We start from the raw sequence: 25,100 nt of genomic DNA, 5'->3' as shown, positions 1-25,100 counted from the left end.
TTCATTGAACCGCATGCATACAGTGGGAAATCCTCCCTCACTTCTGGGGTTTTGCCAGTTTCCAGAAGTCCTGGATAGTAAGTGAACAGTGTAGAAGTTCCAGCTTGAGAAGGATCCCTCTCTTAACTCACAGCTGCCTTTCTCTAACTGTATTGGCCAGAGAAGGAGCAAACGTCTGTGGCCATCTGTTTTCTGGAATTTTAGATAGTTTAGGATCTAGGGTTTTTATTTCTCTCTCGTCCTAGAGAGCCCTAATGACCAGGGAATGCTCTAGCTGTACTGACTTCTCAGAACCACCCAGGTGGACCAGCAGCAATACGTAGACCACGAGCCAGACTCTCCTAAAACCAGTCCTGAGGCTGGACGCCTGAGTCAAATGGCCATTATACTACTATCAGGACTCCCAGTGCTAGTGTTCAGCTTGTCCTCACATATAAATGTAGGTCTCTCTAGACATAAAAAGTGAGAGAGTCTGTGAATTGCTTTTTTTCTATACTCCCTTTCATGAGGCAAGCTAATGAGATGCATATCGTTAAAGGTATGATGTTTTGTGGGACGAAGTCTTTTAAACTGGATGTGCCTGGCTTAGTTATGGCAAATATTTACCAAAAAAAAGGGACATACCATATAAAATTAGAGTTCTGAAAATAGCACTGAGAGAGGGAGGAAAAAAAAAAAACAGGACAGAAAATACAGGCCAGTCTGTTTGGGGAAAAGGGGAAAAGATAAAATGAGAGAAGCGCCGGCAGTAAAAACAGCATCTTAGTAAACAGACTATAAAAAAAATTGTGACCTGCTTTCTGGCAACCCTGGCGGCTGTTGAGCGGGTGAAGGTGGCAGAGCTGGCGTCTGTGTGGACACACGGTGCCCGGGGCGCATGGCTCCCCTGGCCTCGCAGGGCGTTAAATTTAGCCACATAATGATGGGCCTGAGTAGCTGCCTCTTGTTGACCACACCATAATTACTGCTTTGCTTTATGAATTTTATTTTGCTTATTCTGTTTCCTCCTTCTTTGGCACAAAAGAGGCCTGGAGTGGGGGGAGTCCCGCCCCCACACACCCCTCCCCTTACTGGACAAATGAGTCTTCATAGAAACTTGGGCTCTTGGGCAGTCAGAGTATAGAGTAAGAGCCATTGATTAATCAGAGTGGGAGGGAGGGTTGCTGGCCTCCAATGGTTTTGCCTTATTGGCCTTGATTCTCAGATCCTGTCCTGCAGTCTTTAGCCTTAGGTGAAACTTTCATGTGAGTCTGAAATGTCAAGACTTACTCTATTTACACCTCCAAGAGTGAGAATCTTCCAGGTGTTGTTGGCTGCTTTTAGTGTTTGGTCCTAAGCCTTCCCCCAGCCACCTCCCTCCAGTTAAATCCTTGGAAGCTTGGAAGATTTGATGGCATTCAGCATCAAGAGAAATTACAGCTGGGCATAGTAGTACACACCTTTAATCCTAGTAATTGGGAGGCAGAGGCAAGTGGATCTCTGTGAGTTTGATGCCAGCCTGGTAGAGACAGTTCCAGGACAGCCGGGACTATGTAGAGCCCCCCTCCAAAACCAAACCAAAACAAGAGGTGCATTGCTGTGCATACTTTCATCAGAGTGATAACTTTTAACATATTAGTGAGTCCTTAATAACATAAAGCATGTGTAGAAGGCCTGGGAGAGAGCTTGGCACACAAACTCATGAGGGGAAAGGGTGCACAAGTGGAGGAGAGAGGACAACTTGAGAGTGTTAGATCTCTCTTTCCACCATGTGAACTTCAAACTCAGGCCATTAATCTTGGCAGCAGGCGCCTTTACTACTGAACTCTCTCACTGGCCTGGGATCTGGGTTTGTATCCCTAGTGGCCATGTAAACAGCCAGGTGTGGTAACACATGCCCGACCCCAGCTCTCAGGGGGCAAAGGCAGGTGGATCCTTGGAGCCCAGCCAGCCTAGCCAATGTGAGCTTCAGGTCCACTGAGAGAACCTGCTCAAAAGTGAGATAGAAAGTCAGTGAGATGGCTCAGTGGGTAAAGATGCCTGCTGCCAAGCCCGGTGACCAGTTTGATCCCTGGATCACTAGGACCTACAGGGTGGACAAGAAAGTTGACTACAGAAGATTGTTCTACACACACACACACACACACACACACACCAAATAAATACTTAAAAAGAATACATTTGGAAGCAGCAGAGGAAGGCACCTCTGGCCCCCACATGCACATTAACTTGAGTTTTTGAACACCTATTCACACGTGAACACATAGATACACATGCACACAAATGCATGCTCAGAATATTTTGGTGGAACTTCAGGTATTCTGCTTGAACTTGGATAGGAGCTGCTTCGGATTTAGCTTGCTATAGATCATGCCACGGTCTTTGTCAGAGAGTTGTGCTGAACCTTAGCTTACCTGCAGCCCCAGAGAATGGGACAGATTCTTTGGCCTGAGACCAAAATACAGTACTGGGGAGAGAACATGGGCTGTAAGGGCATTAGGAGAGCTGTATGGACGAGGCGCAGGGTCATTGGGGGTGAAGTTCTTGACTGTGACCTAGGCTGCCATCTACCTATGTCCCCAGAGTGGCCCTGCTACTGAGGAAGTGGTGGAAAAGGAAGGGCAAACAGGGGTTGTGGTCAGGGTGCTGACTTATCCGTCACTGGCCAAGACTGTCCTATTTGTGTGTTTGGGGGGGGGAGGGGAGGTGTTGCACTGTGCTAAAGCCAGGCACGAACGTGTCAAGGAAAAGCTTCTTGCAGCTCTTGTTTTCTCAAAACAAAGGAAGCTCCTTGCATTGCTGGAAGTCGCGTGCTTGAGTACTGAGTTTGTTATTGCCTGATAACCTGGCCACCAATTCCTGCCCTCCTCTTCACCCCATACAGCCAGTGATTTAGTGGGAACAGCTTCCTGTCTCTACCCAAGGCAGCAGGTTCACTCTCTCTTGACCCCAGAAAGAGAGAAGAGAGGAATTAGCTTCCTACCCCAGGACCTATTGGTATCTTCCATTGAGACCGTCAACAAGTACTTTTCAAAATAACTTGCGTTGCACATAAGTAATAGGTGACATGAGCTCTACGGGGCTTGTACAGGTTCAACTGCTTCCAAACTATCATCTAGATACCCTGTTTGTTGAGATGAGTCCTTGGAACACACGTTTGGGTGTCACAACAATGTCAGAGTGTTATAAATGTGTTTAAAGACTTGTGCTCAGCTTCTTTAACTCTTATCAAACCTCAGTATAAGTTATGGATTGGCACCAGTTGTCTGATCATACTGTTCATATTTATTTTAAAGAGGGGATCTTGCTGTGTTGCTCAGATTGCCTTTGCATTCAAGGCCCTCCCTTCAGCCTTCTGAGTAGATTGCTGGGATTAGAGGTGCAAGCCACAGCACCCAGGCTCTGCCCGATCTTTAAATAGCATCATCCTAGAATTGGGAGAATTTGTGCAGCTGGGTGTGGTGAATTAGGCTTGAGAGGCTGATGAAAGAGGATCACAGCAAATCTGAGGTCCACCTAACAAGTTCCAGGGCAATCAGAGCTCCATAGGGAGACACTGTTTCAAAAAACCAAAATCAACCAAATAAAAGAATATTGTAAATGGAATAGTGGAATTCATCCCTTTGGAGCTATTAGCCTAGTGATCATACCCTAAGGTAAGGGGGGGGGGACTTCTTTCTTTCTTTTTTTCAAGTTTTGTTTTAATTATGTTTTTGGAATAGGATCTGCTATTAAGCCCTAAATAGCCTAGTACTTACCATGTAGCCCAGGATGACCTTGAACTTGTGACAATCTTTCTGCCTCAACCTTTTGAGTGCTTGAATTACAGGCATGAACCATCCTGGAAAAAAGACTTCTGGCTCAGTGGTTAAGAACACTTGCTGCTCTTGAGGAAGACCCAGATTCAGTTCCCAGTACCCAGATGGTAGCTCATAACCCGGCTATGAACAGTTCCGGTAGATCTGATGCCCTCTTCTGGCCTCCTCTGTCATTGAATACACAACACATGGAGAGAAAATGGTCATACAGATACAATTAAAATAAATAAATCTTTGCTGGATGTGGTGGTTCATGCCTTTAATTCCAGCACTGGGAGGCAGAGGGAGACAGATCTTTGTGAGTTCCAGGCCAGCCTGGTCTACACAGCTGATCCTATGACAGCCAAGGTGACTCAAAGAAGCCATCTCAAAATCAAATCAAATTGAATCAAATCAAGTCAAACAAAAACTCAAAACAAAACAGAAAGATAAACAAACAAGAATTTTTAGACATTTGGCTGTTAGGAGCATGGAACCTCAGGTGCTAGTTCACGTTAAAGGGCTCTGATATGAGGTGGAAGATGAACTCTAAAGATTTCTTTCTCATTGCCAAGGTTTGAGATTCTAAGGTTAAATGGTGTAAGCAAGAGATAAAGTCAAGGACTGTGGTGATTCTCCGTAGGGCATTGATTCTAACCTTAAACTATGCTGTAGGCAACTTAATGAGGTACAGGAAAAGGAAGGAGGGGCTTTCGTTTGGTTTGTTTTCTGGTCTGCCGTATCAGCTAGATATGAGGTCTTTCTTGCCCAGATTGATCACATGTTTGGTCAGCACTATCTTAGTCTTCTGGTAGAGGACCACCAAATTGTTTCTAGAGGTTGAGGGATCTAGGATTGAGGAGAGGAGTAAATATTGACAGAGTTGGTGGGACTCAGGTGAGAGATAAGAAATGAGCTTTGGATTAGAAGTGTGGATTATTGGCAGGGTCACTTGACAGCCCTATTTGGAGGATGGTGATGGTGAGGAAATAGTCAAGAAAAGAGGCTAAGAGCCCAGGTCAATAGGACAGCGAGGTGGAAGGCATTGGCTACACAATCAAAGGGCTTTCCTTGCTGGGTGGGGGCGGCAATAAGGGCATGGAGAGGGAGCCTGTTTGGAAAGTAAACCAAACATTTAAAGGATTAGAGAGTCTCACGAGGAAAGAGGTGGGAACTCTGAATTCCTCTGTTGCTAAAGGATGAAAAGAAATAAGCAGATCAAGCCTGAACCTCTGTTTCTTTACTAATACTCTTTAGCTCAGGAGAGCCACAATCAGGAAAGGAAACCAGGTAGGAGCTATTCACCAAAGAGAATCTTAAAAGATTGGTGGCTTCCAATTACTTTTAAGATAAAGTCCAAATTCCCTAATCTGTCAAAGGCCCTTTATAATCTAAGCATTACTTTTACCTCTACTTCTGTAGCCATTTTTATGCTAGCTAGGCCACACCCACACCCACACATCTTCACTTTCAGTCACTGTGAGCTGCTATCAGTTCCCGGAGCCTATTCTTTTCTGTGGGTGCTGGGACTTGAACCCAGGTCCTCTGGAAGAATAGCCAGTGCTCTTAACTATTGAGCCATCTTTCCAGCCCACCCATTGTTTTCTTGTCTGTAGTTTTTAGCATGGTGGGGGTTCCTCCTTGTGACACTGCTGGAGGCACACATACAACAACAAAGGTTTTCTTCAGCTTGCTCTGTTTTTCTACATGAAGCAAGTGCTGTGCCAGGAGCTGACTGTTTGCCTCTCCTCTGTTTGCATTTCAGTGAAGGTGTTAATTCCTCTGAGGGTATGTCCTCTGGTCCCCTACGTTCTGCCTCCCTTATACACTTGCTATTCCCCTTTGCTGTTGTAAGCCTTCTCAACCGTACTGTAATTACTATCTTTTGTGGCCCCCCTCCCTAGGGACATTGCACATTGTTTATTATGGCTGATCCATTGAAAGCTTTCAATACTTTTTCTTATTTCATCTCCTCTCTCTTCTGCCCTTTCATCCAATTCTTCCCATCCTCCTCCTCCCCTCCTCTTCTCTCTTTTTTCTTCATAGGATCTTACTTATAGTCTAGGCTAGCCTAGAAACCAGTCTTCCTGCCCTGGCTTCCCTAGTGCTAGGATTACAGGCATACACTACCCCTACCAGCAGCTGTAGTGTGTTCAAAGGACTTTTGTCTTGATGATGGTATAGCTATCTGGTAAAATAGGCAGACTGCACTGAGTACAATCAACACAAGAGTTCGATCACCTACTTAGATAAAAAGGAATAAAAATAAGCTGGTGTAGTGGTGCTGGCCTTTGATCCCAGCACTGTGAAAGCTGAAGCAGGCAAATCTCTTTGAGTTAGAAGACAGCCTTGTCTACATAACAAGTTCAAGGACAGTCAGGGCTCTAGAATGGGACCTTGCCTCAAAATGAATAAAATAAATAAAAATAAGGTACCAATTTACATAGTCATTATTTTGTGTTAAGCCCACTAAGACTTGGCTTAGGGAAATTGAGTGAATCCAAGTTTTACAAGTCACTGTGGTGGAGACCTCATCCTTTCACTTTCTAGTACAACTCTTTCCCTACAGTTCCACATATCTATAAGACTCTGTCCTAATGAGATATATTCAATGAGAAAACTACTGTCAAGTCTCATTGTAAACCTGCCAGTTGAAGTGCAGGTTCTGAAGTGAAAGGAACATGGGTAAGCAGGAATTATTCCCACACAGAAAGTCAAGAAAAATGTTAGAACTATGCAACATGGGAATGAACTGAAGGAGATTGGAAGGACTCCTCTATCTGGGAGAAGCGTCTGAGACACACTGACATTTTCAGCTGTCAAAGTGGAGTGAGAACAGAAATGGGGGTGGGCACATATTTGGCAATCATCTTCCAAGGCTATCAATTCTTTAATCCCTAAACAAGTAAGGTGGAGGAGCTTTATAATGGAATCAGCCTGTAACCAGCCAGGAGGGCTGCCTCTCAGCTCTTTTTATCTCTCAGCTTGGGAACTGGAGTGATGAGTATTATCATCCAATTCAGTGGGAAACCTAGTCTGTAGGGAGAGCTCACCAGGTTCAAACTTTATCCCTGTGTCCTGCCTTTGGGCAGAGAAGAGCATGGCCCTGCAGGATCAGTAGATTCTAGCCTTCAGGACCAGACACTCTCTGTCCTGCTGTTCCCCAAGTGTCTCCTGGGGAGTGATTTAAGGCCAAGGTGACAGTGGGTTTGGAGCCCAGATGAAAGGATTTCGGGGACCACAAGACAAGATCCCTTGTGTGGTGGCTGCTGGAAAGAGGAGGGAGTGTGTGAGGGTCAGTGACGCAATTGCCCTGGCTCGCAGGCAAGGAGGAGGAGAAGGCTCGCAGTGTGTCTCCTTATAAAGAGGACTTCACCACATGAAGCAGGGGGTGAAGGTGATCCCAGTGTGAGTCACCCAGGAAGGGACGCCGTGTGCCCGAAGCCCAGAAAGGAGGATCTGTGGATTTCCCACTCTTCCTTCTATGATCTTGTGCATAGTCTGGGTTGTTTCAGTCCGGCCAGTTACATTGCTCCTCTCCTGCCACTAACCACCCCCGTGGACTATTCTTGATATGTCTGGGTTTCGAATCTGTCAATTTGTTCTTGAGTTCTAGTTGTTTTGTTTTAGTTTGTTTTCTACTGAAATTTGGAATCTATTGATTTCAGGAAACCCAAACCATAACTAATTGTGTTTGTCTTTGAGAAGATGGCCTGGTGGCTCTTTGCCAAGCACAGTCCTGGCTCTTAGATTGTGTTTGCTTTTCTCTTTATCTTCAGCCAAGGCAGGTATCACATCCTGGACTGGAATCTGCAGGGATTCTAGGGCGCCCTGAATCCGACGGCTGCTCACTTGATGGCAGCTATAGTCTGCCCTTTATTGAGGTTTGGGACTGTAGAGAGCTCTGGGGAGTTTCCCTGTAATCAGCCAGCCACCAGCCCCACACTGCCTTGTAATAAAGCAACTCTATATTTGTTCTGTTTATAGTCTCCTCTGTAATAATGCCACAGCCCTCACTTCTCTTTCTCTTTAGGGAGATTTTCTGGGTAATAGAAAATTCTGAAATGTTAAAAGAGGAGTGTAGACTCAGAAGACATTTTTATCTAGACCGTCTTCATCTGGGAAGGTGCCCAGGGAAGGCAGGCAGTCTGCGCCTTGAGGAAGCAGCATGCTGCGGTGAGCATACATGCGCTCACATGTGTGTACATGTGTATGTTTATGTGTTCATATATGCATTGTGTGTGTGCTATATGCACTTACATGCATGTATACTGTGGCCTAAGGACATATATATGAAGACGGGCCCTGTGGGAGAAGCTGAGGATGTGTGCTGGTGCGGATGCCGGGTAGCACCCTTGTGAAGAATGTGAGTGGTCTATGGAAGGGGTGAGCACAGCAATGGGCAGGTTTCAGAACTGCCAGCTCTGTTGAGCAGTGCTAGGCTAGGTCTGGAATAGACTCTTTCAAAGCCATCCTTCCATTCATTCTTACAATGACACCCCTTTTCTCTGTCTCCCAGCCTTTTGGGGCCTAGGCCCATTGATTTTGCTAGTGTTCCATATTCTTTTTGCCTTTCCTCACCTCACTTGCAGCTAGTCAGAGAGAAGCCAGAGACACACTGTTGAGGGAAAGGGTCTGTGTGGTGAGTTGTGTTCATGCTGTTCCTCCCCCACAGTGGAGGCTCTGCATTCAGATTTAACCTGGATGGCCGACACTGAGAACTGTTGTTGCCAGGTTGTTACTGACAATTCTGATTCTGCCCATTTCCCGACCCCCCCCCCCAAGATTCTATAAATACTTTATTATATGGCACTAATAAAACTTCAAGTATTTCTTTTTATTAGAACCACATAATATGGTAATTGTGTGACAGAACACAGCTCCCGTGAGCAGCCCCCACCTTCCTAGGTGTGGCCTCTCAGCACCTCAGCGTGGGTTAGGCCCACAGGCCCCTCTGTTCCTGACTGTGTGAGGGGCTGGGTTGGTGCTTTCAGACAGAACTAAGGGGTCAAGGCTCTGAGCAAGACCGACTTAGAGGTGTGAAGAGATATTTTATCAGTTTTCCAGTAGTTTGTCCTCAAGTGTGAGGGTGGCAAGAATTTCTTCATTTAGTATTAAGTCTAACTAGTACAGAGGCTCCTTGACCTGCTTTTCCTTTTAGTAGGACTGTCATGTGGTGTAGAAATAGGCCTTGAACTTAGACCTGGGGTGAGAGGTAAGAGTTATTTGGTTATTTTTGATCCACAGTACTACTTTAAAACGTCATTCTTCTTGATGTCTCCTGTCTCAAGATATGTAGATGTATCATATCCGTACATATATAAAACCATATATTCATGTACACATGCACACACACGTATATGTATATGTATATGTATATGATGCATATATATACATACATGTATGTTGTGATTGAACTTGTGTATTGTGCATGCCTGGCAAGTCCCCTATCACTGAAATATACCCCTAGCTATGGGTACAGAGATTCACCCTTTACATTTTTTACCTCTTCAGCCTGAGAATGTCTTTCCTCTTAAACCTGTCATCCTTCTCTTTGTCTGCTAATTCAGTTTGTATATCTTTTGTTACTGTTAATATATAACCTGCAAAGTTAACTGTTTGAGTCGTATTTGATCCTTGGTTCTTTCCAGCGTGATCTGATTTTGAACCTTGTCTGCTCTCTGCTTTAGCAGTTGAAGTAGGTCAGTGTATTTGTACCAAAGCTTTTTTTATTCTTCCTGAATTGTGTGTGATTTAGCTTCTGTATCCTAATTTGCAAAGCATGAGAATTAGGGATTCCTACCTGGGTAGCAGCTAACAGAGCCTCCAAGGCCAAGGATGTGAGGCACATGTTTAGTCTTTTCTTAATTGCCCACGTGCCCATGTTTGCACAGAGGCAAACCCCTAAACTGGCCCCTACTGTCCACCCATTACTCCCCATGGGGATGTATGGGCATATGCTTATTCTACCTTTCTGGCCTAGCCAAAGTTAATATTAGACCTTCTGACTGGGCAGTTATTCCCGAAAGCCACAGGGCGTTGTTAATATTCATGTGACCGCAGGGATCCATCAATATTCATGAGATATCCACAGTCTTCCTTCAGGCTCTTAGCTTGGAGAAAACAAGAATGATTAGAGTTTCTAGAACTTAAAACTAACCCTATTTCCTAGAGTTTTTTGAGGAGGAGGCAAACCTTAAGAGTAAATGTCTGGGCCAAGAGTAAGAGAAGTTTTCATGCCAGTATCCTGAACTGGTCTGACAATTTGGTGGAGTTGTACTGGACTGCTGATGTAAATGTTCTTGTCCTTACCCAGCATTTACTGAATACTACTGGGTTTAGATTTCTTGAGCACAGGCACTGGAATGGAGAATAGGAAACTAGCCTCTGTGTGTGTGTCTATATGTGTTTTTGTGTACATGTGTACATACATTTGCATGTTTGTGTACATGCTTGTGGAAGCCAGAGGTCAGTGTTCTCAATAGTTCTCTTATTTGCAAATTTTTTAAAAAAAGTTTGTGTGTGTGTGTGTGTGTGTGTGTGTGTGTGTGTGTGTGTACACATTCATGTGTGTGAATGGAGATGCATGCAGTGCCAAGGCATGTGTGTGGAGAGCAGAGAACCGCCTTCTACCCTGTCTGAAGCAGGTTCTCTTGCTTTTTTTACCACTTCGTGTGCCAGGCTCACTGGTGGCTTGTGATCTAATGGATATTTTCCCCATCTTCCCATAGAAATGCTGGGATTACAGATGTGTGCTACTGTGCCTGGCTTTACATGGCTTCTGAGGATTCAAACTCAGGTCCTTATCCATGTGCTTTATCAATTGAGCCATCATCTCCTCAGTACTCAAACTGATTTTAAGACAAGGTCTCTCACTGAGCCTTGACCTTGCAGATTCAGTTCATCAGCTGACAAGCTTCATGGATCCTCTCATTTCTGCCTTCCCAGTGCAGTGCTAAGATTATCGATACATCCATCATATCCCAGCATACATACATACACACATACATACACAGATGTGTGAGAGTGTGTGTGTGTGTGTGTGTGTGTGTGTGTGTAAGTATTGAACTCAGGTCTTTCTGCTTGTATAACAAATACTTTGCCAATGGAGTCCTCTCAGACCCAGAAACTAGCATTTTTAGTACTTGTTAAGTGCTGGTAATATGAAGATGACTGACATGATTCCCCTCCCAAGCATCAGGTGTCGTAGAAGTGGGGACAGCTATTTATACATGCACAGCCCAAGAAAGAGTGCTGCACTGGGGGAAAGCGAAGTGAGACAAATGGAGTATTCTCTGGAGAAATTATGGAATCTCAGAAAGCTCATAAGAAATGGCTAGATGTAAAGCAGTGGTTCTCAACCTGTGACTCTTGACCCCTTTGAGGGGCTCAGATGACCTTTCACAGTGGTTGCTTATCAGATATCCTTCATACCAGATTTTTACACTACAATTCCTAACAGTGGTAAAATGATAGGTATGAATAGCAACTAAATAACCTTAGGTTGGGGGTTACCAGAGCATGAGGAACTGTATTAAAGGGTCACGCATTAGGAAGGGTGAGAACCCCTGATAAGGAAGGCTTACTTTGAGGACCCTCCTTCTGGTTTCCCTGTTTGTCAGCTTGACTACTGCCTTCGTCAGGGCTTCCCCTGTCCTCAGAGCTGTTTGAGAAGAACTTGTAAGTGTGCACTCTGGGGTGGGGAATAGTCTGGTGTTCTCCCGCCTGGTGTTTTTATTTTTGTTTTTTCCTCTTGAAAGATTTAACTTAGTTTGCCAAACTGTGACCTATTCTTTGGTTTGGTTTGGGAACTTAGCCATGGTGGTGATATATACCTTGGAGGTGGGGTAATTGTGGAATCTCAGAAAGCTCACAAGAAATGGCTAGGTGCAAGGCAGGAGGATTTGGAGCTCTCAGTCATCCTCCATAGCCAGCTGAGGCTAGCCTTAGAAAAGTGCACATGCGATCCAGTACTTAGTAAGCTAAGAAGACAGTTGGAAGTTCAAGGCCAGCCTGGGATACACAGTAAAAAGCAAAGTTTGTTTTGTTTCATTTTTAAGACAAGAATAAAAGTCTATTGCCTTTGGATTTTTTTGGTTTTTGTTTGTTTGTTTTGTGTGTGTGTGTGTGTGTGTGTGCGCGCGTGCGCGCGCGCGCGTGCGTGCGTGTGTGTGTGTGTGTGTGTGTGTGTGTGTGTGTGTGTTTTGAAACAGGGCCTCCTGTAACCCAGATTATCCTCAAACTGACTAGATTGGCTTTGGATTCTTGATCTTTCTGTGTCCAACTCCTAAGTCCTGGGATTACAGACATTAGATTCTGCCTAAAAAATATAGACAAACAACCCAACAACAAAATCCAAAACAAAAGGCCAGAGATGACAGTATAGCTGAGGAAAGGGAGCACCAGGCCCAGGCCACCTCCTATTTAGGTATATTTAGGATTAATTTGCTCTTGGGATTTTGGTGTCAAGCCTGAATAACTCATGGGGCCTTAGTTTTCATGTAGGAAAACCAGAGGAATAATAAATGGATTATACTCCCAGGCACTCCATTCATGATAGTTTAAAAAGAGATAAACACAATGATAGCAAGCATCATGATAACACACTGATGGTGATGATGATGATGATGGTGGTGGTGGTGATGAAGAAGAGGAGGAGGAGGAAGAGGAAGAGGAGGAGGAGGAAGAGGAAGAAGAAGAAGAGGAGGAGGAAGAAGAAAGGAGGAAGAGGAGGAAGAGGAAGAAGAAGAGGAGGAGGAAGAGGAGGAGGAGGAAGAAGAAGAAGAAGAAGAGGAGGAGGAGGAGGAAGAGGAGGAGGAGGAGGAGGAAGAAGAAAGAAGAAGAAGAAGAAGAAGAAGAAGAAGAAGAAGAAGAAGAAGAAGAAGAAGAAGAAGAAGAAGAAGAAGAAGAAGTTGTTGTTGAAATAGAGAGAGAGAGAATGTTTTGATACGACTATTACCAGAAGCTTTGGGAACCCCTTTTCTAAAATTCAAGGTGCTTTTTCTAATGGCCAGTATACCAGTCTCACTTGGGAAAACTAGGGAGCTAGGTTAGGAGAGGACATGAGTATCCTACAATTTTTTCAATCTCCTTTACTTACCAGCTTATAATAGGATCTGTTAAAAAAACTTTCTCTTCTTCTAGAGGACCAGGGCTCGATTCTTAGCACCTACGTGGCAGTTCATAACCATCTGTAACTCTACTTCAAAGGGGGGAATTGATGTGCTTTTCTGGTCTCTGTGGACACTGCATGCATGTGGTTCACAGACATACATGTAGGCAAAACACCCCTACACAAATAATAAATTATTTCTTCTCCATTCCAGTTGATGACATCTTCTACATTTTTTGTGGTGACATTGGGAGAAGTACTCATATATAACTTAAGCAGTTAATCCTGGTGTGGAATAGATAGTATCTCTTCTCTTCTCTTTTCTTCCTCCTAAAGACCTTGGGACTGGAGGAAACTGACCCTGGATGCTGGCATATAGTCCCTAGAATTGGTTCAGTGTTATGTTGTAGGAGAAACTGAATCCCAGTCTTTAGAGACAAAACTTGCAAACCTCCTCCTTCCATCCCCACACACTGGGATCCCTGCTGGTTGGAACTCATTTGTAGCTCAGGCTCAGAGCAGTCTCCTGTCTCAGCCTTCCCAGTGCTGGGATTACCATCCACTGCCTACTCCCCCACCACCATCCCCTTCTAGTTCTTCATTTTATCTCTTTACAAGGTCTGTGTATGGTTTTGTCTTGATTTTTGTGGCTCACACAGGTATTCTTTAAGATGGATGTAGAATTTCTACACCAAGTAAGTCAGTAGGTAAAAGACCTTAGAGAGTACAAGAGTACAGACCCTGTGTATCTTACCACCCTACTTATAGTTTATGTCTGCTCTGTGGTGGGTACTGTAGAGATATCTGGTGACTTGAATGGACAGATGTATTATCTGTGGCATAGACTGACTTCTCAGTGAACTTACTATGTATCAGAGTGAGAGACATAGAATAATAAAGCGGCACACACTGTCTAAGTCATTGCTTGCGGACACTGTTGTCGTTGTAGAGTTGGATGAGAATCACTTGATCATGTCATGTAGGTGCAAGTTAGAATATCTACTTAAAACCAAGAAAACCAAACTAACGTGCTGTAGAGAGGATTTAAAATGGACTATTTAGAAGGGGCATGAGACCCCTTATGAACAACAATGCCAAGCAACTAGACCTTCCAGGGACTAAGCCACTACCTAAAGACTATACATGGACTGACCCTGGACTCTGACCTCATAGGTAGCAATGAATATCTTAGTAAGAGCACCAGTGGAAGGGGAAGCCCTGGGTCCTGCTAAGACTGAACCCCCAGTGAATGTGATTGTTGGGGGGAGGGCGGCAATGGGGGGAGGGTGGGGAGGGGAACACTCATAAAGAAGGGGAGGGGGAGGGATTAGGGGGATGTTTGCCCGGAAACCGGGAAAGGGAATAACATTCGAAATGTAAATAAGAAATACTCAAATTAATAAAAAAATAAAATTAAAAAAATAGACTATTTAGTAGTTAGAAAAGTGCTTGTTGAGTTCTCACTGTTCTCAGATGCACAAGACTCTTGGAAAAGGAACTTTGCAAACTAATGGCTTTAACACTGGATTTAGATACACAATGAAAGGCTCTAAAGCAACAGTTCTCAACCTTCGGGTCTCAACCCTTCAAGGTGGCCAAACTACTCTTTCACACCCATCTCATATCAGATATCCCTATACCCCTCCTCCTCCTCCTCCTCCTCCTCCTCCTCCTCCCCCTCCCCTCCTTTCCTTCCTCCCCTCCCCCTCCTCCTCCTTCTTCCTCTCTCTCTCTCTCTCTCTCTCTCTCTCTCTCTCTCTCTCTCTCTCTCTCTCTCTCTGATCCTGGCTATCCTCAAACTCAGAGATTCCCTGTCTCTGCCTCCCAAGTGCTGTGATTAAATGTGTGTGCCACCATTGCCATCACCGTCACCACCATCACCACTGAGTGTTATCAAATATCTCCCATATCAGATGTTTACCTTATGATTTATAACAGTAGCAAAATTACAGTTATGAAGTGGCAACAAAAATAATTTTATAGTTGAGGGGTGGGTCACCACAACATTCAACTGTATAAAAGGGTGGCACCATTAGGAAAGTTGAGGACTACTGCTCTGGATGAGCCAGAAATGTTCCAAGATATCAGACCAGGAAACCACAGTAAATTTCCCCAGGGGTCACCCTTTTATTAGAAATTAAGCAAGTGCTGTACCCCTGAGTTGTATCGTGGTCCCAGGACATATAGTATAGTTAATGTTCTCTTAAACTTTTTTCCTTCAGCATTTGTGATGAATTAAGGCAGGCAAATGTCAGGTCTATCCTGTCCACTCAGCTATCAGGGAGTAGACAGCAGGTGGCGCCAAAACCTTGGGATACTTGTGCTGTTATCTGGAGATTCAGAGAGGGAGGGAGTCTCTTGAATTGGGGGTAGGGCGTTGGAGGATCACTTGTCTGAATGTCGCTCAGATAAGAAATTCTTATAGGCTTTGTGTCCTCTAGCTCCCCGTCTCCATTACACAGGTGTTATATCTTGACAACCTACTTGGGCAAGAAAATTAATGGTAGGGAGGGATCCCCACAAATCTGAGCTGATGAGCTTGGTCACTCCTGACTCTCTCCTGAGCCTTGTTCTACCAGATACAATGGTCTGGGGGGCTCTGACCTATTTCATGTCTGTCCTCTCTATGAATTGGGTTGTTTTGTTTCTGGTACTGCTAAGCATATTCTCTGTTGATGACTGACCTTCATCTGCATCTCTGTTTTCTTTTTGTTACTATTCTTTTTTTCCTTGAGACAAGGTCTCACTATGTAGTCCAAGCTGTCCTCAACTTGACATATAAATTTTGCTTACCTCAGACTCACAGCAATCCCGTGGCAGCCTCCTGGGTGCTGGGAATACATGTGCTGCTATCACACATGATTTGATTCTATTTTTATGATTATTTTTCTCCTTGGTATACTTTCTTTGTCTTAAGATGCTTCCTAAGGATACATTTCTTTTTCTTCTTTTCCACTGTCCTCAGCTCCAGTTTTTCTAGGATGCTGGGACTAAGTGGGGAAGAAATGCACACTACCTCCTGGACTAATTTAAAGTGGAGGTGCTAGTTGGGAGAATAAGACCAGGGGAACAGATTGATCAGTAGCTCCTTGGCTCTGAGAAGGAAGCCGTGCACGGTCAAAGCTGTGGGACACCAAGGCAGACCAGTCACCCAGGCTCTGATCAAACTCCTCAAGTCTGGTTCTTTAGCATCCCTGAGCTGGCCCAGGCCTAGGCTGCCCCCAACTTTGATTGATTCCAACAGCCTAGTTGTTAGTTCCCTTCTAGCATTGTCCCTGAGACGCCCCTAATTTCCCCACTCCCTTGGCAAACCCGCCGGGCTGTCTCCAGCCTTCATTCCTGGAGCTTGTTCCTTGGGCCTCCCCCTTCCCTGAGGCGTGTTTAAGGGCTGGGCGGAGCTGGCCGCCTGAATCCCCTGTGGCTCCTTTGGTTCCTGGTTCTATATATATCCCTGTCCTTCTCTGCACAGGGTTTGATATGGCTTTATGGGCATTTCCATCCGCTTTACAGACACAGCTACCACAGAGGCCTATTTCTCCCGAGAAACCTCAGCGGAGCCCAGCCTGTAGAGAACTCAGTCTGGTCGCTGAATCAAAGCTCTCTTCTCTTCCTGCCCTCCCCAACCCTCCTGCCCTCCGCCTCCATCTCCTGGCTCCTTAACCCCAAGTGAACAACAGAACCCTGGGGGAGTGCTCCATCTCCTTGGCAGAGCAATTGGAGCCCCAGAGACTTGTGGAGAATTCCTTAGTGTCCATTCTCAGCCAAGTTATCGAAGGAAGGTCTGACCCTGACTCCTGGCTTAGGCTCTGTGGTAAGAGGGCATTTTAGGGAAAGAACAGGTTCCAACAGTGTTGGCAGGGTCTCTGGTGGCCTGTGATGAGAAAGCACAGCCTTCGAGGCTGAAGCTGAGGGAGCTTTGGGGATATATGAGGAGACCCGGGGGCAGATGTAGATTTTAGGTGTTCAAAGTCATGACACTACGTTACTCAAGATAGTAGGGAAATCCAGGCATGGGGATCCACATTTGCAATCCCAGCACTTGAGAGGCTGAGGCAAGTGGATCACCAGCTTAAGTCTACATAATGAGTTCCAGGTTAGTCTAGGCTACAGAGAGAGACACTGTTTCAGAAAACAAAAAACAGAGATACTACTAGGAAACTTCCTTTGGCTATTCTTGGGTTGGATCAATCAGTGGAATCTGGCTTTGAAATGGAAAGTTTGCCCAGAATAAAGGAGAAACCTTGTTGAAAGTTTAACTTTGCATTAGGAAAAAATCGGGATTGTTACCCTTTCCCCATTTTTCAGATGCTTAATGTCCCAGGTCACGATAGCTACTATTCTGTGTATGCCAGGTATTTAGCTGTGATTCTGACCACTGTCACATTGGTGTCTTCCATAGTACAGAGAGTGAGATTCAAGTGTGGCTTAGCCCCATGAAGGATCGGCTCATCTGTGCACAGCTGCTTCTCGCTGTCTAGGGGGTGGGCCCAGGAAGAAGGCGGCTCACTGCCTGTGCTCAGAGGCCTTCATCCCCGACTTAGACATCCACCCATGTGTGACTTCTGCTGTCCTGAGTAGCCTGGATAGGTATTTTCTTTCCCCTGTGGTGTTTGTTTACTGTTCTTTCGTGGGATTTCAGATTTCCATGATGGTGGAAGGCTTGTAAAATGAAAGGGTGAAAAGGGTTACCGTGGCAGGAGCCAGTGTTGGGCCAGGTTGAACCAGCAGCACAGACATCTTTTATAATGGTGTGTAGGGCTGGGAGGCTTATAAAGCCGATGCAGGCAGATAGGGGGATAAATCATGTAAGCAGTGGGCAGGGTGGTGAAGTCGAGGTTAGGAATTAACTTTGTGTTGGATGGAGCCCAGGTTGTGGGATGGGAAGAGAGGCCTCTCCTCTTTTCCTCTCCTCAGCTCTGTTCTTTGCCTTTTCTTTCTGTCAGCCCTATTCACTTTAGGCTGTGACATGTTTGCCCTAGCCCTTCCTGTCCCTCCTCCAAGTTGCCTGAACTAAATCAACAAGGGATAGTATACCCCAGAGCAAAGAGGGGCGGTGTATTCCTTGCTGCCTGATCAAACTGCTTTGAGCCTTGCAAATTTGAGTGGAACAGGCTGTTTCCTCCCCTTGTATGCAAGGGTGTCTACCTGGCTCCTTGTTGTATGTTTTTATAGATTATGGCCTTCCTACAAAAGTGAACTTAAATCATCTCAGGTTATAAGCAAGATATACAATGCTGTTCCAGCCATTCTGTATTTGTCTCAATTTGTGATGTCCCAGCCTACCTGATGGTGTAAGCTTCACTTGGCTTCTTTTGAGAGCAGGGGCAGATCTAGATCTCTTCATTCAGGAACAGTTGATGATAGAATGGTTTTCTTCCAACTCTCTGCATATCATGTAAAAATATTGGTACACTTTGAGAGAAATGCAGAGAGGCCATGTGAATTGTCCACGTGGATTTGTGTCTCACAAGAAGTAGAATGTAAAGTTCTGGAACCCTTGTGTGTGTGTGTATAGTGGTGAATGCTGAGCCTGAGTGGAATCCTTTCCCCTCACTGCCCTCTGTGTAATTCTTTACACATGTGGCTGATCAGTGTACGCTTCTAGACTTTTCTGTTCTGGCCCTTGACTTGTAGGATTGGCTAGCCCCAAGCCCTCTTCTGTTCCTCCCTTTCTCCACCATCTCTCTTCTCACCATAAGTTGTCCCTCTCTAATCACCACAGCTTTCAAGTGGATGGCTCAGCCCAGAAGCACTGACTGTGTTTCTTCCCTATATCTGTCAGTGGTGCCACTTCTCTTTCTAATTAGGCCCTAATTGAAACCTGGTTGCCCTTGGACTTCTTCTTTTTCACTTTTTAGTTCCAGTGGTGGGAAAACATTAAGTTGAGGTTTGGGGTTTTTCCTCCCCATACCCCACCTCCATTTCTCTTCTTCTTTTTAAATATGGTGAGATGCTTTTGGAAAAGTTGTCCCCAGCCTGTTGGAGCCCCTGCTCACAAACCCCAGCCTTCTCCTAAAAGATTGGGTCTTTTCAAGTGGTTTGCATAGAACACGTCGGAGGCCCCTGATGCCTGTGACAGTCTCTGTTAATTATAGAGGCTCTTTCCCCCTCTCACATTAGTCAAAGGAGTTTTGTATGTTTTAACAGCATTTTCCCTTGGCCTGAATAAGACTCTATTCAGGCTGTTTCCTGGGGCTTGTGAGTCGGCAGCACTCACAGGTACCTGGTAGCAATGTTTCCTTATTTGCTTCTCTGAGAGCTTCAAAGAGTACGGTGGAGGGGTTCTTCCTAGTATGCCTGAAGTTCAGTCGTTTCTGAATTGCAGACAGTCCTAAGGCAGCCAGAAACTTCTGCTATGCCTGGATCTCAGTTAGAAAGTTGCTTGTATGTGGTCACCTCTACCGGGTCTGTGAGTCTCTCCTTCCCTCTCTCTGTCTGTCTCTCTAACACACAGGGCCTAGCCCTAGCTGGTCTAGAGCTCATGACATATCAAGCTGACCTCAACTCACAGAAATCTGCCTGCCTCTACTTCCCTGGTTTTGGGATTAAAGTTGTATGCCCCAACATCCAGATGATGAGTTCCCCTGCCCTCGTGTGTGTGTGTGTGTGTGTGTGTGTGTGTGTGTGTGTGATAGACTCTATCTTGGTCATCCAGTTTTTACGTAAGAGTCCCCTTCATGTTGGGCCACATGTGCTCATTTCCCCAGGACCCTGGCTTCCATGTCTGTCTCTCACACCTGTGTATAAGCCTTTGTATCTTGCTAACCTATGGAATACTTACGTTGTTATTATCTACATGGTTAAAGGACCCTCTGGTCAGAAGCCCCCAGGAATAATATTTTGCTTGCTTAAACTAAGACATTCTAAATAGGAATCAGCCCTTTATGTCACATGATTTGCTTAGGAATGTCTCAGAGACTAGTTTACAGACTTGGACAGGAGAACACCGACCACTGAAAACAAATAGTAAGTAACTGCAAATCTCATATGGGGTGGTAGTTTTCAAACTGTTGAAGTTAGGTGACTTGAATTTAGTCTGGGGGATGTCAGGTGGTCTCATAGATGGAGCAGTGGGTAGGGTCAGAAAACCTCTTGTAGACAAATTGGTGTGCCACATCTTCTGCTGGATGACTGTCCTTTGCCCTATTGTGCACATTTGTTCTTTTCACAGAGTCACCTAGTTTGTGCAAAGCCCTGGATTTCTTCTGAAGAATATTTTGCTTTCTATGATGCTTGTTTTCCACCTTTGCCACACTGTCCCCCTAGAACCTTCCTGCTAGTCTTATTGGTTTGGGGTGGGGGGGATGAGAAATTTTGGGAGGAAGAATCTGGAGAATAGTAGACCACATTTTATCTCAGGCTTTTCCTGGGAGCCTGAACACTTATAAAAGAATGGTTCTCAGCCTTTTCTGTCTGTCTCTGTCTTGCTCTCCCTGTCTCTCTGTGTCTCTATCTCTGTCTCTTCCTCTCTGTGTGTGTTTAATGGATAGCAACTGTAATTATGGAACTTTTTCTTCCCTCTTCTACAAGTGTGGAGTACCTTATAGAAAATACCCATTCTGAGTATAGCCTGCCGAATGAGCTTGACCAGAAATCTTAGGCTTGTACAGGGGAGGCCAGCATTAGCGTTAGGTTTAGGGTTAGTGTCTAGTTCTCTTACCCACATTTTTGTAGAAGAGGCTACTGAGGTGAGCCGTTTGTCCACAAGAAAGATGAGTGTGAGGAAAGGAGTCTTCTGTGCATGTCTGAATCTGAAAGCTGACGGTCTTTCTGGAGCCCATCAAGGACAAAGCTAAAGACTGTATTGACATAAGTTTTTGGATCGATATCCAAGGGACATTCTTCCACCTGGAGCTTAACTCCTCAGCCACCTGTACCCATCCCTGTACGTTTGTCCCTCCCCGATTGGTTTTGAATCTGGTTCAGCACATATTTGGTGCAGTGCATGCAAAAGCACCTTCCTGCCGTGTGACCCCAGAGACTGCAGCGTTGGGAGTTCTTCTTGAGTTGCTGACACGGCTCTGTTGTACATTGTTTATGGTTTATGACACACGTTCGACAATATAAACTGTAATTTATTAAGGTAAAAGATTGAATGAGCAAAGCAGAGTCAAAAGACACTAGTGGTTTAATTTTGCTTAGCACTAAGAGGGTAAAGGACTTTAATTTAGTCATTACCTTTTCAGACGCAAACCTGGTAGCTGCTTGTTCACTCCATGGTTTAAAGATGTATAGTGTGAGCATTGTACTGATATAGCACAGGAACGTCGTGTAAAACTGCACATCTAATTTGGGGGAAGAAATCTCTGTTTGTACTTTTTGTTTTGTTTCATTTTCTGTTTGTTTTGTCTTGTTTCATTTTGTTTTGTTTTGTTTTTTCCAGACAAGATTTCTTTATATAGCCTTGGCTGTCCTGGAACTCACTCTGTAGACCAGGCTGGCCTCAAACTCAGAGATTCCCCCTGCTGCTGCCTCCCAAGAGCTGGGATTGGAGGTGTGTGTCACCACTACCTGGCTTCTACGTGGGTTATTTGCAGTACTTTCTGGGGTTTAGAGGGTTCGCTTTCTGCTACAGAGACAGAAACACTTGAGAAAATGAATTGAAGGGAGGAAAAGGCTGCTATTTGGCTTAGTGTTCCGGACATTTCGGTTGTAGATGTGGGTAGAACACCATGGTGAAGCGCATGTGCTGAAGCAAAGACGCTCATATCATGGTGTCTGAAAGCAGGGAGGGCAGTGAGGGGCCTGGTGACAAGACACAGCCTCTAAAAGCACGCTGCCAAGGCTCCGTTCCATTTAATAGGCCCTGCTGCCTAAGTTTTTTTTTTTTGTCACCTACCAATAGCACCATCAAGTTAGGAATCCATTGATAAGGTCAGAGACTCATAGTTCAATTACACCTCCCACAACCTACTTCTGATCATTGATTGGCAAACAAACTTTTAACTCATGAGCTTTGGGGATATTTCATATTCAAACTTCTAACAGTGGCGGGGATGGGTGTCATGCCACATGGAAGGGAATCTAGACTTTTATGCATCTTGCTGTACAGTATAGGTCCTGGGCATAAACGAGAGGATACAAGAGGAAGAAGGCAGAGATTTGAGCAGAGCTGACTTCCCCAGCATCTTTGATGCTTGTTCTTGTAAAACCTTGATTGCCTGAATTCAGCTTTCAGGATCTCATCATGAGTTATTTCTCCTCCTTCATGTCTGACCCGTGTCTGGATTTGGGGTGGGGCTATATTTCCTCACGCTGGCTTTCCTGTTATCTTACTGCAAGGGGAGGATCAAGGTGTGGCCCTTAGGAGACTTTAAACATTTCAGGGCAAGGTTAAACTCTCCTTTCTAGCCTATGACATTGCCCAAGAGAGATTTTAGCTTGCTCTCAGATTTGTAATATGACATAAGATGCACAATCAACAGGCACAGAGTTAATAAAATGATTGATATCTGCATGGTCTTTATAGTTGGGCAAGTACTTCCCCCATGTTGCCTTTTTTAAAAATTATTATTATTCTAGTCTTTGTGAATTAGGTCAGTTTTTTTGTTTGTTTTTGTTTTTCAAGACAGGGTTTCTCTATGTAGCCCTGGCTGTCCTGGAACTTGCTCTGTAGACCAGGTTGGCTTTGAACTCATAAAGATCCTCCTGCTTCTCTTTCCTGAGTGCTGGGATTAAACATGTGCCCCACCTAATATATTTTTTAATTAATATCTCCATCTTATAGATGAGGAAATGGGAGGGGGTCATTGAGTTTCCTGGGTTACATGCCCAGTAAGCAGCACAGCCAAACTCAAACCAGGTCAGTTCTTGTTGTTCTGCTGGGTTACTTAAACTGGTCACCTGGTCTACCTTCTGACTCTTAGTTTGACCAAGGGCCAGGGTTCAAAAGGATAATAAGCTCGTTGGTGTTCTCTGCATTCCGCTTCCATGGATTTTGCATCTCATTCTTCTTAGCATTTTGCCTTTTGGATATTTTCCTTTTCTTCTCTATTCCTATTTCTCTGACACCCCTATCCCTACTTTCAGAGACTCTCTTATTTGCTTTCCTAGAAATTTCACTGTAATGCTTTTGGGAACTTTGATCCACCAAGAGTAAGTACATTTCAGAAAGTGTTTAAAATGTATTCTGCTTCTCTCACTCATCTCCCACCCCCAAAGTGGGGCCTCACTCCATCCTGCCATCATGTTGGCCAAGCACGTGGGGCAGCTGTGGTCAATCCCATTTATAAAGCTGGTAAATATGGGACCAGTTTCTGTCCCCTCCAAAGGTCAATATTTGTGCAGAGTTTAATTTTAACTTAACAAGCAGTTGTTTTCTGCAGCTGCTCTGGTGTGTTGTGTTGTGTGTGCTTTCCTTTCCTTGCCGCTGACTGACTGTACACGTTTGTGCATGCATACACAAACTCTCTTTCTCCTCTCTCTCTCTCTCTCTCTGTGTGTCTCTGTCTCTCTCTGTGTGTCTATCTGTCTGTCTCTGTGTTTCTGTGTATTTATGTGTCTGGATTCATGCTGTAGATTTAGTTGTGGTCTTCAGAGCCTATTGCCCTTGGCTAATGAAGTCTTTGTCTCCTAAGAACATTAAGTTGAAGGGAGCTAGATAAAGGACAGTGGACCTAACGCTGTCAGAGGGCAGAAGGTATTCTTTGGTCTTCTATGATCCTGATGTCATCACCATATCTTTCCTTGCAGGAGAGTTTCTAGAATGTGGGATTTGAAGAGTTGGTCTCCTTTTTTAAAAGCTGCACCATTTTGCTTTCTAAGGAGTGTTAACTTCTTACTTAGGAAACATGAAATCTACTTTTGGTACCTGCTTCTTAAGTAAGATGAGAGGGCTAGGAAAGGTAATTGGTCTTTTACTTTTTAGTATTCCATGATTTTATGCCTAAGGAATTATGGGACAGGGTAACAAGAGCAAATTCCTATTCCAGCTCTAGCTTTAGAATCATTTCTAAATAACTTCTCTCTCCTTGCTAGTTCTTAACTAAAGAATTACAGTCTTACAAGAATTCTGTGAGGATGAATGAGATTTTGTCTATGGGAACTCGAAGAGAAATAAAGAGAAATCCTTTACTATTGAATTCATCTTACTTCACATGTGCTCTTCTTCCACTAAGCTGTTTAAGTTTGTTTCTGCTTGTTAGTATGTCTCTGGCCTGGATGATTTAGGCCAATAGGCAATCAGCCCATACTACCCTATCCAAGACAGAGGCAGAGTCCTGTGGCAGCCAGTGGTATCTAGACTCAGCTCTGGGCCACCTCTGTATACCGCATGTCTGATGATATGCTGGGTCTGTGCTCCAATTTAAACCTTCTCATTTGCTCTTGTCAGATATGTGCATGGCTCATTTTCTCTTTCTAAGTTACATTTTTATTTATTAATTTGTGTGCATGTGTATGATGGGGTTTGAGGCAAACATGCATCAGGATATGTTTGGAGGTGAGAGGACAGTGAGTCAGTTTCTCCTTCCATCACGTAGAGCCTGGGGATTGACCTCAGGTAGATGGCAGATGCCCTTAACTGCTGACACAGCTTGACAACACTTCCCTTTCTTTAGGTCTTTTCTCAAGGGCTACTTTATCTACAGTTTCATCCCTACCCAACTACTAGCACTATTTAAGACATTGTAGCCTGAGTTGGCCTTGAACTTGTAGTTCTCCTGTCTCAGCCTCTGGAATGCTTGATTGGCATGTAGCTCCATGCTCCCAGCTTTTCCTCTCCCTTTCCATACTCTGTCTGTGTTAGCATTTACTGGAGCAGATGTTGCTTTCCTTTTCTAGTGGACTTAGATTTTCAGTACGAGTAGGACTTTGGGTCTGAATGTTCATGCTTTCCTGGTGCTCTAGAACAATGCCTGGTATAAAAGCTCTCAGGCGTATTCGTTGAATACACCTTCCATGTGGAAGGAACGGAGTAAGGAAGAGGTCTCCTCAAATTCGTGTTTTTTCCTAGAGGTACATACCCCACAGAACAGGTGGGTGATTTGGAACAGGAGTCATTTGGAAGGCTTTCTAAGCTATTCATACTTTTATCAAAATATGCATCCCCTTGTCCCAGGATAAGTCAGGGTTATAGAATGAGTCCCAGTAACCGGTGGAAATCTGTGCTGAGCCTTGTGTGCACCTGAGAACTGCTGTCTGGCAAGGTCTGTTCCTCCTGGCCTGTGGATCTCAGGGAGTTTTCCTTGTAGGGAGAGATCTTGGGTGTGTCT

General features: G+C 44.7%; 1 protein-coding gene across 13 annotated transcripts in view; it reads left to right on the top strand.

The window, feature by feature from the left end:
• The window catches only part of Nhej1 (nonhomologous end-joining factor 1), a 96,167-nt gene that overhangs the window by 29,859 nt on the left and 41,208 nt on the right, over positions 1–25,100 (top strand). The window contains exon 7 of one of the 13 annotated variants that reach the window (XM_063267392.1): positions 3,809–12,423. The exons of the other annotated variants lie outside the window; for them this stretch is intronic. Coding sequence (XP_063123462.1) covers positions 3,809–3,814 — 6 coding nt within the window. The 3' untranslated portion in view covers positions 3,815–12,423. Of the gene's footprint in view, positions 1–3,808; positions 12,424–25,100 lie in introns of those variants that run through there. 13 annotated transcript variants of the gene reach the window in all.

This window comes from Rattus norvegicus, chromosome 9, assembly GCF_036323735.1.
Source record: "Rattus norvegicus strain BN/NHsdMcwi chromosome 9, GRCr8, whole genome shotgun sequence".
In the NCBI taxonomy this organism is placed as follows: domain Eukaryota; kingdom Metazoa; phylum Chordata; class Mammalia; order Rodentia; family Muridae; genus Rattus; species Rattus norvegicus.
The sequence above is the reverse complement of the archived record's forward strand: the minus strand, read 5'-3'. Positions and strand labels throughout refer to the sequence as shown.